The sequence below is a fragment of the Mytilus californianus genome, unplaced genomic scaffold, assembly GCF_021869535.1.
Source record: "Mytilus californianus isolate M0D057914Y unplaced genomic scaffold, xbMytCali1.0.p SCAF_5, whole genome shotgun sequence".
Lineage (NCBI taxonomy): Eukaryota > Metazoa > Mollusca > Bivalvia > Mytilida > Mytilidae > Mytilus > Mytilus californianus.
In genome coordinates, this window is record NW_026262701.1 from 60,407,441 (window position 1) to 60,429,486 (window position 22,046).

General features: G+C 31.9%; 2 protein-coding genes across 3 annotated transcripts in view; both read left to right on the forward strand.

Moving 5' to 3' along the window:
* Positions 1-22,046, forward strand: part of LOC127701157 (cytoplasmic dynein 1 light intermediate chain 2-like) — a 722,868-nt gene that overhangs the window by 452,082 nt on the left and 248,740 nt on the right. The gene's annotated exons all lie outside the window — the stretch shown is intronic.
* On the forward strand, positions 3,673-8,215 carry LOC127701186 (uncharacterized). The gene is made up of 5 exons (XM_052205021.1): positions 3,673-3,780; positions 4,161-4,310; positions 6,308-6,430; positions 7,436-7,567; positions 7,927-8,215. Exons 1-5 carry the CDS (start codon positions 3,675-3,677, stop codon positions 7,956-7,958), a joined length of 543 nt encoding a protein of 180 aa, XP_052060981.1. The 5' UTR covers positions 3,673-3,674; the 3' UTR covers positions 7,959-8,215.

Consider the following 22,046-nt stretch of genomic DNA (forward strand, 5'->3'; position numbering starts at 1 on the left):
TATCCGAGCGTCATTGATGAGTCTTTTGTACACGAAACGCGCGTCTTGATATCACAATTTTAAGCCTGGTATTTACGATGAGTATATTTATTGACCATATTTCATTAATTTGAATCAGATCTCTTGATTTTTCTCCTGACTAGAGATTTCTTTGTTTCTTTCCGAAAATATAAATGAAAGTAATAATAACCCCTTATAAAAATATAGTCGATTTTGATTACTGGAGAACTAGTGGATTTTTCGTGAATTTTCTTTTATCCTGCAATCAGCTAACTATTGTACAAATAACAGGTACACAAATAAATTTTTGCTTTATTTGTACTTGTACAAATAAAGTCTTCTGTTACCCCGCTTCCATGTTGAGCAAGCGGTAATGTGGATATTTCTTTTTGTGTACCAGTTCATTTTGGGGTCCTTATCGCGGTCCGCGTTTAAACTATGTCGATTTCTTTGAAAAATTAGAGACAATGATTTATATTTTAACAACTAAAGTTTTAAGTGTTGGGTGTAAATTTCAGGATAAAAACAATATATGTACATTGTCGGAAATTATAAAATGTATTTGTACTCGCTACGAAACAGGAGAAAAGCTCGGCGAGCCTCGCTTTTCGTCCTGTAGCTCATACAAATAAATTTTATATTTTCCTACAATGTACACATATTGTATATTTATAAGAAGAAAAAAACGTTATTTCTGCCGTCGTGGTATTTGCCGAAGCGTATATGCATTTTCAACAGTATATATATCATGTATAATATAACGATATTCTGTTTTATCAAACAGGAGATATATCATGTATAACGATATTCTGTGTTTTCAAACAGAAGATATATCATGTATAACGATATTCGTTATTATCAAACAGAATATATATCATGTTTAACGATATTCAGTGCTACCAAACAGAACATATATCATGTATAACGATATTCTGTTTTAACAAACAGAAGATATATCATGTATAACGATATTCTGTGTTTTCAATCAGAAGATATATCATGTTTAACGATATTCGGTGTTATCAAACAGAAGATATATCATGTATAACGATATTCGGTGTTATCAAACAGAAGACATATCATGTATAACGATATTCTGTGTTATCAAACAGAAGATATATCATGTATAACGATTTTCTGTGTTATCAAACAGAAGACATATCATGTATAACGATATTCTGTGTTATCAAACAGAAGACATATCATGTATAACGATATTCTGTGTTATCAAACAGAAGATATATCATGTATAACGATTTTCTGTGTTATCAAACAGAAGATATATCATGTACAACGATATTCTGTGTTATCAAACAGAAGATATTACATATTCAGGAATGGTATTTGCGAAAAATAATGGTATTGAGAAGCAACTTCTTTCGCCATTCGTCTTAGGACTTTTCACCTTTTCTCGAAATACTCTTCCTGAACATTATGTATCTTCCAGTTTCATTAGGTAGTTTTGATGGACTACAATGGTGATTTTGGTTCAAATTATTATAAAAAGCGAGTTAGACGACTTGTAGTACTATTTCACAACTACATTGAATGGTTTTTTAAATTATAGTGTCAGAAAACGAAGATGATATTTACAGTTCTATGGTAATTGACCGGACGGGCATGACTGATGATGATGCCGATGATACTACGTTTGATGCCAGTGTCAATATTGGAATGGGTAAGATGTTCGCGTTGAAAATATTAGATTTTTTATTATTGTTATTTATAACAAGATTTATCCTACCAATTTTTATGATTTAAATTTAATTCTCAAAACATATCTGAAAATATAGTAACAAATATATATTTTTTTATATCAAATAAGATAGTTTCTACTCTAGCTCACTCAAGGTTTAAACTTTGTCAGACTATATAAGACGTGTATCAAAAATAACACTGTATATGTCATGAGTCTGAAGCGCTTTCCTGGATTAAAAGCCAAGGATGTATAAATACCTGGATACGTGAGTAGCTAGATAACCAAAAAGGACCTATAAGTATAGCCAAATAATTATCACTATCCTTAAGCTGTAATACGTGTAGCTTATAATCAGGAGTAGATCATAATATTGTGCAAGTATAGAAGATCTAGTCTACTACTTTATATATTTTTCACAAACTATTTCACTTTTGCAAAATTTTGCACTATGCAGTGAAATGTTTGTCGTATACAAATACTAATAGACTTCTAGATTAAAGAAAATCGAAATGTAAAGATACTTTATAAATAAAAATGCAACCAAACAGACAGTTGAATATAAGAAGTATACTTTGTATCTTTTGTCGCACGATACTGTATCTTTCATCGACTAAAGATAGGTTAGTTCAGCCACTGAAGACAATACTATCTAATCGGAAGAAAATTGGACTATTTTCCTTACATTTATGTTTCAGGAATGAATTGTTCAAAAAACGGTATTGAATATGAAGAGGGAATTGGAATACATGATGACGATATTCCGTGTAAAATGTATATTTGTGAATTTGGTTCGATGAAGCCCTTCTATTCTAGTAAGTAAAGATAGTTTATCACTAGTTATTGTTCAATAGTGCATGGCAAGTAGTTAACCAAATAAAAAAAAATCACCTTTGAAGATGGTTTAAATTAGACGCAAGAAATTTCGACCGTAGTTTAAAAAGAGTATATTATGCTACGTTACATCAAAATTTTGCCTTGCATTGAGTCGATTATGGTCCCGTCACTTCTCCATCGCGGGACTTGAACATGCGCGTTATAATCAAACGCAGGCCTTCCTAGCACGAGTCTTCCTGTCGGGAAGGGAAATTCTGGGAGATATTTCGTAATCACAGTTATAAAAGAAATTAGAGGATTCTAAAAGGCACGGAGCTTAGAAAAAAATATCTGTCATTTACACCTATTTTTCAAAGGTACTGACCTGACCTCTCCAAAAGTATCCACTTTCAGGTTTTATGGATGTTGTAATGATAATGGGAAGTAAGAAATACTGCAAAAAATTAATTCTCATTAATAATTGGGATATTCATTATCAATATTTTTTTTGTTTAACGATGAAAGATGTGCTATTGATCAACTCCCTTTGGCGTCCTTCCATTATACGCGCCAAAAGGGTTTGCGTCTCTAATTGTTAAAAGTATGCTTGTATTGTTACCATTGAGATTCCTTCCCTGTTATAAAACCGTGTACGTGTTACATTGTATTTCGTGTACGTGTTACATTGTATTTATTCCGACCGTGCGAGGGCTGTATAGCCAGTCAAGGTCGTTAAAAACTCCCATCATCATTGTATTTATTTCATATCATCTTAGTTTGATTTCACAGGCACTGTCTTGTCTCTGAGAAAATATTCTGTACCTTTACAAATTAATTAACAGTTTATTTCTATGTTTGTTAAAGACAAGTGCGTGTTCTCAATTTTCAGACTTTTGACATCAAATTAATAGCATTTGAATATGAACAAAAAACATACAAGATCGATGTTTTAAAAATATGCTCTCATCTAAAGGCGTCTGATAACTTATTTGTTTAATTACTATCACTGAAAGTTGTTCTCAGCATTATAAGTGTTATTACATAGTTGTGAATACAGAATCCTGTTTATTTAAATATCAATTGTCATATTTCACAAGCTGGTACCTTCTTCTGTTGTCTGATATTAACTGAATATATTTTACCTATATCTACAGTGTGTTACATGGATGGTAAATGTTACGATGCAGGCCAGACATGGATATCTGATTGTGTGCAATATACATGCATCTTGACCAGCCGTGGTTTCATGTCACAAGTATCAGGAAAACGTATGTTATAAAGGCATTAAAATGTTAAATGAATGAGAAATATTGTTCACAAAAATCCTCATCACGGCCTTACTAGTTATATTAAATATGAATTATAGAACAATCTACTTGAAGAATTTTTTTGGGGATAAAAATAAAATTTGATTATTTCAAGAACGAATCTTATCCTTAGATTTGTGCATTTATACTTAAATTTAGTTTTTGTTTGTTTTTCTCAATTCTTTGAATGAAATAGTTCCTCTCTTCTATGCTCATTGAATACGCTGTCTATACCAATGCTCGGCAAGTTTCTTTCTATATAAAAGACAATTAAACAGTATTATTTCGTTTGTTGATATATCTAACATAAAAAGTGATTTAAACTTTCCTTTAATTTTCAGTGTGCAAATTAGAACGGCGAAAAGGTGGAACTAAATGTTTAAAAGATGGTGAGACTGGACGGACCGCTCCATGTGTTAAACGGCAATGCAAAGTCACTAAGATGAACGATGATTTCGTTACAGAACTTACTCTTCACCCGAAATTTGGCGGTAAGACTTAGTGTCTATTGCAACTTCCAAGTATGATGATGAAGTGTGTTCGTCAACATTGTATGATTATTATTAATAGTCTAAATTGGTTAAAAAATATAGAAATCCAAACTAGCACACTCATATTTCTGTATGAGATTGGATAACAAATATATTTGTATATTAATAAGATTATTCTTACTTGCAATCTAGTAATATTAGATCATATTGAATTTATGTTTTAAGGTTGTGGCTATGCAAAAGGTTGTAGAGCGCTAAATGAGGTATGGGAGTATAGATGTGTCACTAAGCAATGTATTACTGACGGATGGAACTTCATTAAAATATCTTTGTCACCAAGTAAATACAGCGTGTATCCAAAATATTTAACCTATCCTTTAGTAGAAATGTACCGCTAACAACAGCTCTTATTTGTTAACTTACCTCTTTATATTCATTCCCATTTACTGTACTTAAAAGTTTCTGTAAGTCTAATTACCACAATCTTACCATTGAAAGATCCTAACAGAATCAGGTAACGTATTAACTCACATTTTGGTACTGAGCTGTTTTGATATTCTACCAAAAAAAACTTACTTTTTCATAAAATTTATTTGTTTAACGAGTCTCTACTCATTTTTAAAGCATTTGATCACATTTGAGCCATAATCGACCAGGTCAAAGTAATTCCATGACGTTTCTGGTCACTGTCTGATCCAAACTACATATCAAAGTTTGAATATACGATTCAGAATCACCGGAAAAGGCTACGTATGTGTATATAGCTAGATCACGTGTCACGGTCAGTTTACTATAGAACACCGAAGACTCGTTCTATGTACATTCAGCTTGTTTCAATTAGATTTAAGGCATATGATTGCCTGAAATATGTACAGTCCAGTACCAAATCTTTCATTTCAGATTAAACCTTTTTCTCCTCAAATCTACTGTTTATAGAATACTCACTACTAGAATAGCAAGTAACACATTCTTCATACTCTAATATAACTTATTCGATGTTGTTATTGAAACATTTGTAGTTTACATCAGATTTAAATGGATAAACTGATTTTGATATTTTACTTTAAAAATGAAAGAGAACAAATTATCGTGTGTCATATTACTAGTATTGAAACAGTGAAAGGCCAACTTTGAAACGTAACTTACGTGTCAGCTCTACAACTGTAAGAAACTTACTAGATTTGTTCGTGTGTGCTTTATTTAGTGCAGATATTAAGATAGAGCTAACTTGCTATTTCCCTAACAAGTTTCATTATCTTACACTCAATAAAAGTCCATGATTTTCAAAAATGAATAAAAACAACTATTTGGGCATATGTATTTTTTCATCAGTTTGAGTGTAACATTATATTGCTTTCACTTAAGACATAGGTTGAACTAACATTTAACTTGTAAGCTGAAAACATTTCTTATGTGTCTGCGCCTACCCCTGCTTTTCATGTGATTCGATATTTGTTTGCTGCAAAGGTGTTGGTGTTCGGTATTGGATTGTATAAAGTCTGATTTACCATTAAAAAATGGTCTCAGATAAATTTTAGTATAAAACAGATTTCCATATAGTCATGAATGGTGCAAAATTCTAAAAGTAAATATTAATATAACGCTCTACTTTGTGTTCTAAATAGCTTTCAGGTCCTCTGGTTTTTTTTTCGGAATGATACACACCTTCACAAAAATTGCAGGCAGGATTTTCATTGGAAGATGTAGTAATCACATACAAAAACAGAAAGTATAACGGAGTGTTGCCAGATTCTTGTAAGCAAAGCGTGGACACAGGGTCTGTAGTTTACTCAGTTTGTTGTATACAGAATTTTTTATTTATAAAATGTCTGGTAATTTTCATAAGGCTTTTGATGCGGACTTTTCATAAATAAAGACAGTACATTAACTGTTAGGATGAAGGACAGGAACAAAGACTCTATTCCATTTTAATGGTTTTTTGTGGTGTTTTTCTCATGCACCGTTATTTATTTTTTCCAATATATTATGTTTTGCAGGATGTATACGCTTCGGTAAGTGTTATGGTAACGGCCAATCCATTACTACTAGAAGATGCGTGACCAGAACCTGTCGTGTAAATGAACTTTTTCAGAAAGCATGGTTTGAAGAAACAGAGAGAGGTAACTTGTCCACTTACAGCGTTTTTAACGCTTGTTGTTAAATGACAACATGTATATGTTTTTATGTATGAAACATTTTCGACAAATAAAAAAGAGATCTGGTATTTACTTAATTGGCGCTTTCGTAGTAGCGTGTTTCTCTGCTTAGAAGGTCGCATTGAGGAGTAAAAGCAAAGACTTGTCGTTTAGGAGTCAGAATAATTTGTCTATTCTGGGTAACGAGTTTTCCTGCGGCCGGTTAACTTATGAAATAACATACGGCTCAGTGTGTCGGTCTTGAACAAAAGAGAGTTCATATTCATATCACGTTTACATGTTATCGTTCTGATACGCATTTTATATTTGTCACTGGACGTGAAATACTGATCTATCCATCCACCCTTCAAGCAAGGTATAAATACTTATTAAGTTATTAGTTATAAAGACGAAATTATATATAAGGACAGTTGGTAATTAAGGTGAAACGTATTAGATACACTGCACTTTTTTTTTAAATCTTCCAAACAGAATTGATGAAAAAATAAATACATAATATTTAAAACCTGTGAAAAAAAGTGTTCAGGTTTGAATAGAGATTTCTTTCCCATGGTTGACCGTTACAAATACTGTTTTGTATAGTGCATTTTTGTATCTATATCCGTACAGTAGAAAATGTATAAAAAAAACTAAAATTGTAAGCGATACAATAAAATATTGCCGCAGTATTCTAGTAAACTCCATCAATAAAAGTATTTCTGTGAGTAGATTGGTTACTTTTGTGAATAAAGTTTAGATTTGCAGACGAACTGTAACAAACGACAAAGCTTAAGATAGACGTACATCAGGACAGGCTTTCCTGACAAAATTACTAATTGATTATCTTTTGTGATCGAAGTTACATTAATTGTCTTAACTATGTTTAACAGTTACGTTTACCGTGTGGACAGTATTAACATTTATATGTATTGTATTGTTGATATAATTTGAAAAAATCACTGAAATTGAATTAAATATATATTTCACTAGGATGTAAGTTTGAAGGTAAATGTTTGAAAGAAGGAGAAAAAGCAACCAGGCGATGCATGGAATTCACTTGTACTAGAAAATTGGTTCGAAATAATAGGATAAGAATGGTCATGAAGAAAACCAACAAAAATGGTAAAATAATTATATATGACAACTAAATTGATACATTTGCGTTAAAAGAGACATTCCGTGAATAGTATGAATAATTTAAGTTGTCATGATTTCTATGAAATACAAAAAAGAAACCAAATTACTTATATCTGTGCAAAAGGTAATTGATAAGGAACAAATTTTAACATATTTCATTTCTTAAATCCTCATAATACGATGTCTGAACATGCATGAAATAATTGCCACTGGACGTTAAGCAACCAACAATCAATCAATCAAAATACGATGTTGATGAAACAAAAAATGTAACCATATATTGAATTAGATAATATGATTATATCACTTCATTGTGTGCTAATTTTTTTTTAATATATTTGCAGTATGTGGTGGAAAAAAACCAGCGAACTACTGATTATAAACTTTACCATGAAACAGAAACAGAATATAAGTGTACGACAAAATTCTTCTGATTTATTCTAAAATTATGAAGGATGCATTTGCCAAACTTTTATGAATATTTGGTACTTTTTTGTGTGAAAATTCGGCATGCCATATACAATAATGAATCATATGTGTTAAAATACAAAAACACTGATCCAGAGTTTGTTTAAATAAGAATAATGAATTTTGGACAACATCGAAACATCAATTGAAAGTGATTTATGTGACAAAAACCATCATAATAATAAATAAAGTTTGATTGCGCTCAATAATTTGTGTTTGGTTTTCAACGACTTGTCCATATCAAGTAAAGTAAATGTGAGTAAGGGAAACGTTAATAAGACATCAAATTAATAAAAAAAAAAATCCTTGAAAGATATGTAAATTTCTCTTATGTATGCCACATCATTCTCTCAATTTTAGTGTCATGTATGGATACTCCATATCCTTTGTTTTTCTGTTATCTAATTTCCTTTTTCTTCAGTCTTTTTGTTTATCGTGTTGAATATGAGTTTAAAAAATCATCAAATTAATGCAATCCACTTAAGGATTACGGAAACCTTTTAGGACCATGCCAATTTACTTTTTACAATTTGTTATAACAGATTATTAATTTGATATAACAGATTATTAATTTGATATAACAGATTATCAATTTAATATAGCAAATAATTGATACTATAAGTCAGAAGAGCATTAGTTAAGGAATAAAATAAGCAAAAAATATTGATAGGTTATGGTGCTCCTTTTCAAGATATTTAATTTTAAAAAAATGGCGGGAAAAGGTTGACTTCGACTTTTAACTTACATTTGCATTGGTATTTTTTGGGTCTCAAATCGAAAGAAAAGAAATCTAGAATCTGCTTAAATTTTAGGTAAATGACCTTTTATGAGCTATTGAATTCTTATATGAAAAGAAAAATGGATGTTATGGGGCAAAATAGTTTACCCTGTATCGTAGGAAAAAATCCAAGGAGTCTGAACATCTGACAAAAAATCCTAAACCTGACTTAAGCACATCCTTAAAATACGAACAGTTTAGTTCCAACTTGGTATCTTCTGTCTCTTTCTTTATAGGGAAAACAATTGTACTAACTACGAGATATCATTCAAATATTAATATCCAAATTAACTGGACACTGTAAGAAAAAAGACATTCGGAATAATTGTTGGTGAAGGACTAACCAGTACAAACAGTCATTACTGTACAGTACACAAAACATTCCGGTTGCGTGAAATACATTCATTCTAAACAGTTAAAACTCATTAAAAGTAAATAGTCATAAAAGCATATAAAAATATCTAGTCTAGAGAAATCCAAAGCTGTCTGAACTTATTTGTATTATTTTTGCTTTCATGTTTAGGAAAAAGGTTTCATTTGTCAAAGCCCATAACAAAACCATTATATTTTGTTGAGTATTTTTCATTTTTTATATAAGACGAATATAATTGAAATGTTTTCTGATATATGTAAGTGATCCCAGTCTACGGCCAAAATAATACATTATAAGAGAGGCGAAAGATACCAAAGGGACATTCAAACTCATAGGTGGAAAATAAACTGACAACGCCATGGCTAAAAAAGAAAAAAAAAAACAACAGACAAACAACAGTTAACCAAACACAACATAAAAAACTAAAAACTAAGCAAAAGGAACATGACCAAAAACTTGGGGTGATCCAATGTCATAAACCAGACATGTCTACTAGATAAAATGTTGAACCTTTCATTATCTATTTGCAAGTTCACATGACCTCATTAAATCTCCGATAGACACGCATTGTATGCATAATGGAAGTTCTTCTGTTCATTAACATATTTCTTGCAGTAAAAACAATAACTGGATCAACAGGTAGGTCTTTTACAAGTATTATAATGCAACTGTTCCATCTGTTTAACAGTCTCTCAAAACAAGTGAAACTGCGAGCTACTGCTCACTGATGATACCCCCGCCCAAACATGGATAATTTTAATACATTGTAGTGTAAAAATATGTAAGTGTTCGGTAAACAGGAAGTTGTTGAGTGATGAATCTGAAAACGCATCATACGGTAAAGCTGACTTATATAAACCCTGAAACCAAATTTCAAAAATCCTTAGGATGTAGTTCCTGAGAAAGATGCGTCGAAAAATATTCATGGGACGGATGGACGGATGAACGGACAGACAGAGGTAAAACAGTATATCCCCACTTGATTAGGGACGCCTCTTAAATAATGCTTCTGGAGTGTATAGGAAAATAATGCTTCTCGCGCTCCAAACTAAATACTTACTGGAAATTCAAAACTAGCAAAATAGCTGAGCAATAAACACAGCTAAAATATCATCTGTTCATCGACAGAATAATTGAGAATTAATTTGCATGTAATCATCATCCAGAACAAAGGCAGTTGCTACCAGGCTTGTCAACCAAGTGGTAGTAATTTCAAGATATGTAAAATTAAGTTTAATGCAACATATATCAGTGGGATATCCAGTGAACGAAAACTAAAGAAAATTCACTCTTCTTATGATGGAGTCGAGAAAGTCAATAATAAAACAATACCGGTGACGATACTGATCAAAAGTTATTTCTAAATAATTATTGTACATTTTAAAGAAATTATTTGTTAAACTGTGTTATTAGAAATATACAAACAAATACACGATGTTTTATGTTCAGTATTTATCGAGATAATTGCTTTTAAGTTAGAAGCTTGTGAAACTGAAATTTAAAAACTGCCAATCTTTGCTGCATATTAATAAAAAAAAATAGGAAAAAATCATGTACATACAAAATTGAAAGATCTTTCGGGTCACCAATTTTCTGAGTGTTCCAAAAAGTTCTTAGCATGTTACAACTTCCCAAAGTATGCTTATTTTTTCACACATTAGTTATTGAGTACACCGGTCTGCTTTTGTCACATGTACATTCAATAGAGAACTATTGTCTTTTCGTGAATATAAACATTTAAAAGTCTGTCTGTGCCGGTTAAATCAAAGTACTGAAGTACTGAACATCGAATGACCGCAAGTTGTGGTGGATAGTCACAGGCACTTGTTTCAGAAAAAATAAAATATCTCTATACCTGAAAGTTAGGTTAAGGTACATAGATTTATTTTTTTTTCTGAGACAAGTTCCTGTGTGGATGATGAATAAATGACAGAGAATTCAACCTCACTGTAATAATTATTATATTGTATTGATATAATCATGGGACAATAATTTGTTATCAGTATAATCTGGTTTGTTGTTATATATTATGTTAATATTTGTATAACAGTTATATATATATATATATATATAGCAGATCATCTTAATAACTCTACCCGCAAATTTTCATCCATTTATACCATCATTCTTTTCTACTATTCTAATGATACTGCAGTGCAAGTGCATGGTGGACACTCTTCTGTAATAATTCGTTTTTCTAATAGGTTTGATTTGAGTAGTCATTCATATTTCTCCCGCTAATGAATATGTATTGTTGAAATCAATATATAAAAAGCGATAAGAGATATTCATCCGCAAACACAATTTTTCGGTATGTGTGCATAGATTTTAATGATTTTTTCACTTATATATACATATTTCTCACGACAAAACATTTTCATATTATTTATTTATGTTCTTAACAAATATTTCCATGAGTATTCATTGAAGAAATGAATTTATAACAAGCAATAAGGAATGTTATTTTGCACTCGATAATATCCGCTCATTTATACGAAATACGTTCGAACGGTTATCAGTCAAAAACGCAAGTCACGTGGGTGGAAATGTCTGCGGCAACATAACACCGGAATGCCCTCAAGGTCATCCGCTGTAAAAATTAAAGATAACTATTTTTATAAAGTATGTATCTTTCTACTATTTTGTATACAATTTTAAGAAAAGGTCGTCTCGAGTTTTGTACAAGTATTTATGGTCTTCTCGATCTATTCACATTCAATATTTACATCGAGATAAGGTTTGATTTTGCTTAGTAACTTAATTTTAAAAGTGCCAATCTTTGCTGCATATAAATCGATTCCTTTGGATTTTTTTCCCCTTACTTTCTCTGATCTAGCTGTATATATATACGAATAATTAGCATGTTCCAGAGAAGTATACAGACAGTAAAAAAATAAATTGAAGTTGGTACTCCAGGAATTTATTCGCATAGCAACATTTTAAACCAATTTTTCTATAGCATGCTGTACTCGGCGTTTGCTACTTTTAAGGAGGAAAATGATAATATTGAGTGAAAGTTTCGTTTTTATTTCAATTTATTTCTATTTTTACTATTTACCAGAACGTTTTGCCGTGAATCCATAATTGATAGCGTCCTTGCTAAAATAGGACAAACATTGAGAAGAACTAGTTTTCAGTGTTTACAGGGGAGGTAATATTATGTCACTAGATTTCCCACTGATATGCATTACACAAAGATTTGCACTCCAGCAATGCTCAAGAATAAAATATAATTCAAAAACTCAAAGATCAATAAACAACAAATTGCACCATATCGGACACTAAAGACAACTGATACCTACGATGTAGTAAATTGAAAATGACAGAATTTTCAAATTATTTATCTTATTCTTAATAGACTAATATATTTTCGAATAATATCTTGACACACCTAGCTAATGCACCAAAACAGGATTCTGTTCTTTTGAATTGATCAGTAAAAGTGGATGATACCTAGCACAAAAGCAGTTTCTTCTTTCATCTAAAAAAAATGCTCCCCTGGAATCTCATGAAAACTATTTCCTGTCTTTTCTGAGAAAAATGAAAATTTACTAATTACCCAGCCCCCTTTTCCGAAAAAAATATCAAATTATCGGGTAATCTTTTGCACACACTCAATGGTGGTAATTTTCAGATGCTCACGCCCAATTGATATAACAATTGCGTGCCTAGGTGAGAGAAAGGGATGGAATACTCTCGCAGAGTCAGATAATTTTTATATGAAGAATATGGATGCCGACCAAAGCCGATTTTGTTTGTAAAATACAACGATCCATTGCGTGTTGGTAATACATATATTGAAATGTTGAGTTATTGTCAAATCTATGTATTAAGGAGAGACACATACACTGAAAACATAAATTAGTCAATTTGACCAATTTAATTGGTCATTTTGATTGTCTTCTAGATGACAATGCACTTTAATCATTTTGACTATGCTCTTTGTCGTTTGACTATATGGGTAGTCACATTTGACTGAGTAGGGTGGTAATTATGACTATGTTTGGAAGTCAAAATGACCATATGTTATACTCGTTATGACGAATTGGATTGTTCAATTGACTATGCACATTTGTCAGTTTGACAATTGAATGCAGTCCATATGACTTATTGAAATAGTCGAAAGTGACCATGTTGTTTAGTCAACATGATTACTGTGAATAGTCACGACTGTTAGACTGTTATTTTAATTTGTGTTGTGTTTTTTGTTCCACCAATTTACTTTGTGTGTGTTTCTATCCGTTTTGTACTTTTATGTTTCATTCTTCTGTTTTTCTACTTTTTGTTGTTTCTCTTCCATAGGATTGACAAATACATCTGGAATATAATATCATTAAAAATACCACAACAGCAAAACTAACATCGAAACCGTATAGGACCACAAAGTGCTCAATGTTCAAAACCTTCCTATATCTTCATGATTTTCATGTGTTACCATTACTCAGTGACATATATTAAAGTCTAAAAATCAAATAAAGAAAATATATTTATTATAAACTCATTGTTAATTTGAAGTGTTTATTTCAGATATTTTTTTCGGTATCAACTGTGTCAGTGTAATAATCTCTCTGGTCAAAAATCTCTCAGCTGTGTTCATACAACTAGCAATGTCTTCATTTGCTGAAAAATATAATTACTAGTATATAATTTTAGAAGCTAAAATATAACAATAAACAAATATATCAGTCATGTTAAAAGTTAAAAGAAAAAAAACAAATTTTAAAATCTTTGATCTAGTGATTTTGTCACTCATTTTTATACCATTATTTTGTAATGTAAGTTCCGGGATCTTGACAGCCACCCATCTTATACCACAACATTGTAATGTAAGCACCAGGATCTTGACAGCCACCCATCTTATACCACAACATTGTAATGTAAGCACCGGGATCTTGACAGCCACCCATCTTATACCACAACATTGTGATATAAGCATCAGGATCTTGACAGCCACCTATCTTATAACACAACATTGTAATGTAAGCACCAGGATCTTGACAGCCACCCATCTTATAACACAACATTGTAATGTAAGCACCAGGATCTTGACAGCCACCCATTTTATACCACACCATTGCAATGTAAGCACCAGGATCTTGACAGCCACCCATGTTATATCACAGCATTGTAATGTAAGCACCAGGATCTTGACAGCTACCCTGTGGGCTTTTTTTTAATTCATTGTTGTGAATATCGATTGCAGTGTTTATTTTTAACAGTTTTTGATCAGGTGAAAAATAGATACCGCTAAATACTCTTTTCAATCGAAAATATGTTTTATGTGTATCAAAATTGATATCCCGTATACATATCTCCCTCTGTTTTGTATTGTCATTAATTTACGTCAACATGTGCCGATATATTACATTCATTACACTTCTTTTTCTCAAATTTAATTTGTGTAAGTTAGAATTAAAACAAATGTACATGATACTTACTTTAAACAATTGGTTCAATTGACAAAATAGCAGTTTCCCCGTGCCTCCTGGTTTGTTTACATCTACACGATCTAGGGAACAAAGGGAACGCGAAAGAGTGTGCGTGAAAACCGATACTCTACACCACGTGGTGCTGTGACCACCTAACATAGTCAATTGACTATGCAGGTGGTCATAACGACTTGATGGGTAGTCATATATGCTGTTGACTACCTTTCGGCTAATATTTGACTAACTTAATAGTCATAGTGACTAATTTAAATTTTCAGTGTATATGCAAAAAAAAACCCAACTAATATTTCAATTATATTAATTGCATTCAGTTATAACACTGAGGCATATGTCCAAAAATATATTAATGATTCTCTCATTAAGAAAAAGTGTCTAAATTTTAAGTATGTTAACATTTTTGTACATATAAAAATAAGGAGATGTGGTAAGAACTATCCACCAGAGTTCATATGAAGTGAATGTAAGCAATTAAAGGCAACCATTGCCTTCAACAATGAGAAAAACCCATACCGTATAGTCTGCTTTAAAAGGCCCCATCATCAAACATGTAAAACAGTTCAAACGAGAAAACTAACGGTCTAATTTATAACAAAACAATTTACAAAAAAATAATACGACAGACATGAACTAACGACAACCACTGAAATACAGGCTCCTGACTTGGGACAGGCACATACATAATGTGGTGGGGTTAAACATGTTGCGAGCACTCAACCCTTACCCTTACATAGGACAGTTGTGTAACAGCACAACATAGGAACAAACTGTAAAAATCAGAAGCAATTGGCTTAACTCAAAAGATCGGTACGAGGCACAAAATCAACCAACAGAAACACAGTAGACAGAAAGCACCGCAATAAGAGTACTTACAGTTACTGAAAGCTAGTTCAGAGCCAATAATAACTAATAAATAAATCATGTTCTCTCAGAATAAAGTAAATTATCAATCAGTACACATCCAACAGATTTAGTGTAAAGGCGGCTAAACAGTCTGAGAAACGCATGACCTTGTGCACTGCTAAAATATAAGTAAACAGTATCGATATAATGTAGGATAATGAGTTCTCATACCTTTACCTATATAGAAATATATATCTAGTTATGTTTTAATTTGTTCAACACAAAACCAATGTTAGTACGAATAAAACAATATCAAAAGAGTTTACTGTTGTATTAAATTGATAACCTTTAAGAATAATTCTAATCAAAGGATCAATTAGGTTACACGGATCGTATATAAATTTACGGGCTTTACAAACAACATCACCGATAAAATCAGGATGTGATATCCCGTATTTGACGAGGTACAGCCAAACTTTTAAACCAAATCTTTGTATATATTAAAGAAGTTGGTGAATGTTTTAACTGATCTGTTGTTACGATATTTAACTTAATAACTTATCAGTTATGCATAAACTTGTAGTCATTTATCAGTTTTGCTTAATTCTTATGTGAAAGCCACTGTCACTCCCTAAAAATTATAATTGTCTATTTTTTTGTTTGTGTTTGATCATGCCGTCACCATTTAATGTTAATGTTTTTGTGCAAATGAATATTGTCTATTTTTTTTGTCACATTTGTATCAAGCTTTATATTCCTGGATGCTTTATACCTTAAATACAAATGTAGATGTTACGAAGTTTCCGCCTGTCCATTGTCCTTGGCCTCATTTTCAGGTTCAGTTTCTGCTTATAAAAATAATTTTTCACTTATAATGAGTAATAGGATAACTATATATGGTATATTAGATTCTTGCAAGATCTTCATGTCTGTCAGGCACGCAGGCACGTCTAGTTAGGGTGGGGAATTTAAAGTCAGCCTTCATAATACCTGGTCTTCATTTTATGTGTCCATGATGTATGTTAAGTTGTCATGATCAAGTCTATTTATAAAAAGTTAAAGCATTTAAGAAGCTCCTGAAATATTTCGGGTCTTCTATATTTCGAATCAGGATATCAATAAATCATTAAGGACCTCCTGAAATATTTCATGATCTCAGCAAAAACAAATCGTGCATAGCTTAATGATGCTTGTTTTAAAACCTCTCTGATGAACATATTATCTACAGTCACCACACCAGACGATCCATGCAAGGACAAAATTGACCGCTGTAAAGACTATGGCAAAAACGTGTGTACTACCTATGTTCCATGGGCAACGGACAACTGTCAGAGATTTTGTCAATTTTGTGCACGTAAGTAGAATGGATGAAAAAAAAAAAATTTTGAGAATATATATGGGATAAACATAAACTGTGAATTTGAGATGAAGAACAGCAATGATGGCGCTGTTCTTTTGCTTTTTGTGTGATTTTTGCTGTGCATGTACTGATTTTGTGTCATGAATGTGTACCCCATATCCTTTGTTTTCTATTATAAAGAGTTCTTACAAATGTTTGATTATAAAATAAGTAGACAGTGGCTATAAGTGCACGTGATTTGGCGAGTAACATCTACTATAATTTTTAGGAAGATTTCATAGGAATTTTAGGAAATGCATGTCTTACTCATTAATGCACATGTCCATAAAGCGTGATACAAAAATTGAATATCAACTTGTGTCTATTAGTTCGATTTTCATGGTTCATGCTGATCTTGCTGTAAAGTGAGAAAATCTTTTAAAATACCCTCGATAATACAATCGATAATACCATGTATAATATAATCGATAATACCATCATAATGCCTGATGAAAGACGAAAAAGTGCAAAAGAGGACCGTTCCTATTTTTTTATTGGATAGTAAATTGTATTTCATATGATCTCCACTTTTGCCATCCATCCCACATTACTTTTTATTAATTTAGATGATCGGCTGCTTTCCAGAACCGATTTTTTTTTTGGTGGTTATTCGGATAATGTCTATTACTTCCTGTTAATCTAAATCTTTATTTTTACAAAATTGCTGTTGTAATAATTGGTAAGTTTTATCAGCAGTATACACTAAAAGAATTAAAAAAACAAAACAAAAAAACATAAAAATCTAATTAATATTGTCTTGCAAAAACAAATATGTCTACTTCCATTACACATTTCATTAAAGAAAAAAAGATGAATGAACAGTACAGGAAAGAAAGGAAAAATAAGTAAAGTAGACATGTCCTCGAGTAAAAGTAAAGCTTGTCTAAAACTGTTATTGATTACTCTGTAGGTGAACTACAAAATGTACTAGTAAACAGAACAAATGAAAAGATTGAACGTGGATCTGTTCTAGTGTTAATATAAATCTTACCTTAACTTGTACGAAGGGAAACATAGAGCTATAACCCAAAGAAGAACAACTCACAGACAAACAAGATCCCCCTTTTTTCTACAACTGTAAGCTACTGAGCATTTTTCTGCGCATTCACTGTACCCGGGATTTGCATAGAATAAAAAAAAAATAAAATTCAAAACAATGCCTATGATATGTTCTTCTAAAAAGGTACGCCTTCCTTTCAAAGGGCGTCCGTTAGGCTGCAGGATGTGTGAATACGCAGGCACGTCCAGTTAGAATGGGGAAGTTAAAGTCAATGCTCCCTGTAGAGAAAGTGCAAGGATTTTTGCTCTTGTTACCGGAACAAGGTAGAAAAATGTCTTAAAAATATTGAAAGTTTTCGAAATTACCAAACAAAGTTAAAAAGCGGTTGTCTCTTATTTAGCTACTCTCCCACAGAATAATAAGTGTATAATCAAATGAAAATTGGAGTTGTCTCAAAGAACTGTGACTTCCGTTTATCGTGTAGATTTTGCATCGTTTAAATCTTATTTTCCTTGCTTTGGAAGACAATACAACAATTATTTCCAACAATGTTTTATTTCCCTTTTAGCTTTATACACGACAGCACCACCACCATGTAAAAACAAACTGAGTTACTGCTCTGATTTTAGCATACACGTTTGCCATGATCCAAGATACTATGCATGGTCAGAAGACAACTGTAGACAGTATTGTGGATTGTGTGGTAAATTAAAAGCAAAAGTTAACATCTACATAATGTACAGCATTGTAATTAAAACGATATCATATTTAATAACAAGAATAATCATATAAGCTCTTGTAGATTATATGATAAGACTTTTATCATTTGACTCATTGGCTTCTGTAGGGTGACTGTCTAACTGAAAAGGCCTCATTGTGACTTTGAAATGAAGAACATCAATAAAAGCGAATAAGTTGTTACGAATGTTCTGTCGTGTCACATTAAAAACATAATATATAGATATAAGAAGATGTGGTATGATTGCAAATAAGACAACTCTCATAAACATTTTTTTATTGACGTAAAATTGAGAATGGAAATGGGGAATGTGTCAAAGAGACAACAACCCGACCACAGAACAGACAACAGCAGAAGGCCACCAACAGGTCTTCAATGCAGCGAGAAATTCCCGCACCCGCAGGCGTCCTTAAGCTGGCCCCTAACCAAATATATATACTAGTTCAGTGATAATGAACGCCATACTAAACTCCAAATTGTACACAAGAAACTAAAATTAAAAATAATACAAGACTAACAAAGGCTAGAGGCTCCTGACTTGGGACAGGCGCAAAAATGCGGCGGGGTTAAACATGTTTATGAGATCTCAACCCTCCCCCTATACCTCTAGCCAATGTAGAAAAGTTAACGCATAACAATACGCACATTAAAATTCAGTTCAAGAAAAGTCCGAGTCTGATGTCAGAAGATGTAACCAAAGAAAATAAACAAAATGACAATAATACATAAATAACAACAGACTACTAGCAGTTAACTGACATGCCAGCTCCAGACTTCAATTAAACTGATTGAAAGATTATGTCTTCGTCATATGAATATCAGGCACAATCCTTCCCGTTAGGGGTTTAGTATCATACCATCATAACATATATGAGAAGAACATAACCCGTGTCATGCCAACAACTGGTTTTTAAATAAATGTGTTTAGTGCCGATGCAAAGACCCTATAAGTGAATCAATATTAACGCCAAAATATGCAATCTTTAATGACCTGACAACAGTATCGTAACTATATCCCTTCTTAATAAGTCTATTTAAAGGTTTTGTTAGTTTCAGAGGTGAATACTGACATTTTTGTGCTTTATAAAGAATATTTCCATAAAAAATTGGATGTGAAATACCTGAACGTATAAGAAGTCTGCATGTTGAGCTATATTTACGAATGATGTCCTTATACCGATGATAAAATTTAGTAAATGTTTTGACTAGTTTGTGATATCGAAAACCCTGGTGTGATAATTTTTCAGTAATACATAAATTTCTCTCGTTAAAATCTAAAACATTGTTACATACACGAGCGAATCGTACAAGTTGAGATATATAAACACCGTAAGATGGTGACAAGGGAACGTCACCATCTAAAAATGGATAATTAACGATAGGAAATGAAAAATCATCTCTTTTATCATATATTTTAGTATTAAGCTTTCCGTTAATGATATAGATATCAAGATCGAGGAAAGGGCAGTGGTCATTGTTAGTATTAGCTTTATTTAAAGTAAGTTCAACAGGATAAATTTCTTTAGTATACATACTGAAGTCGTCATTATTGAGAGCCAAAATATCATCCAAATATCTAAAAGTATTATTAAATTTGTGTATCAGATGTTGTTTCGATGGGTCTTTACTGATTTTTGTCATAAATTGTAACTCATAGCAATACAAAAAAAGGTCCGCAATAAGTGGTGCACAGTTAGTCCCCATTGGAATTCCGATAACCTGACGATATACGGAATCTCCAAAGCGAACAAAAATGTTATCTAGTAAAAATTCAAGGGCATATATAGTATCAAAGCATGTCCAATTGACATAGTTTTTTTGTTTATTGCTACTAAAAAATGACCTAAAAGAGTTTGAACATATATATTCACATTCTGACTTTTTAAATGCCCATTTAATTAGGTGTGTGAATTTTTTCTTAATGAGAATGTGAGGCAATGTGGTATATAGGGTAGAAAAATCAAAACTTTGAACAGATTCAAAATCACCAATATATGCATGCAATTTATCAAGTACTTCCAACGAGTTCTTGACACTCCAAAAGTAATTAATTCCACTATTTTCGAAGGCCTTATTTGAACAATTTATTATCAGGTTTTTGATTTTACCAAGTGTACTGGTAAGAAGAATAGACAATTTAGTAGTGGAACAATGGCTTGAAGACGAAATGAATCTATATTTGTAAGGTGTTTTGTGTAGCTTCGGGAGCCAATACATAGTTGGGACTTTCATTGTATTTGGTTCTCCTCTTAAGCGGTAGCTAAAAGTTTATGTTTGTTACAGATGTCGTTTTCTGAAAATGGAGTCAGTTGGAATGTTGGTGAATTGGTGATTTCTTTTTTCAGAACCTCAGTGTAAAATTTACGTCAAACAATAATAATATTATTAGCAGCTTTATCGGCCGGGACAAAAACAAATTCCTTGACTAGTTCTTTTAGTTTATGTTTGATACGAGAAATAGGTTTATTGTGGTTATTGTTAAGAGTAAAATGTTCTTTAAAATGTTGAATACGTATATCAACTATGTTCATTACTGATTTAAAAAAAAGAGTCCAAAGATTTTTTGTCAGCTTTTTCCCGTTTTATCCATTTCAAACAGTAAGTATGGAGTGAGTCGTGGATGATATTACGACACTCATTCCAATTAATAATTGACGGGGGACGATATTTAGGTCCTTTACTGAGGAATGATTTTAACTCTCGGTCTTGAACGATGTTAAGATCTCCTGTTATAACATGGGAAATGGGTCCATAAATGTATTCGGAATTACTGCAATTACATGAAGTAGGTGTATTTTCACTGATATTAACATCTTTACACAATTGGCTATAATTAAACACAAATTTCCGGGTAGATTTCTTGTAAATATAACAAATAAGAGGGAGCTCAGTATTATCAAAATATCCCGGAATTTGTTCTTTAACAGAATGGTCGTTAAAAATACCGGCAATATTTACAAAATCAAAACCTTTATTGACATACTTTATTTTAATAAACTGTTTTTTATGATCTTCAGGGCGATCAATTTTGGGAAACAGTTTTGAATAACAATATGCCATTATAATTTGAACGATTTCATACTTAGGACTGCTATATGAAATTGTGTTGCAATCCTCTAAAATTTTATTTAACTTATTAACCGGTAATGAACAGAGCTTTGTTAACAGATAATGTCTGCCGTTGTTTTTTGAAATAGAAATTAGGTCCGAAATATTGGTATGATCGGTCCGAAATTTTCTTTGATTGCGATTTTTTCTACGGCCATGAGAACGGTTTTTACGAACAGTTTTAGAAACTATATCCAAAATGTTAACAGAATCGGTTCTTGATATATTACCAATTCCCATGATATTATCATTAAGACCGAGAGGGTAGACTGTCTGTAATTTTTTAATCCAATTTAATTCAATTATTTT

Coding starts and splice junctions, on each gene's coding strand:
- LOC127701186 (XM_052205021.1), top strand. CDS start 3,675: ATGGATGGTAAATGTTACGATGCAGGCCAGACATGGATATCTGATTGT. Junction 4,311..6,307: donor TCTTCACCCGAAATTTGGCG/GTAAGACTTAGT, acceptor TATGTTTTGCAG/GATGTATACGCTTCGGTAAG. Junction 6,431..7,435: donor GTTTGAAGAAACAGAGAGAG/GTAACTTGTCCA, acceptor ATATTTCACTAG/GATGTAAGTTTGAAGGTAAA.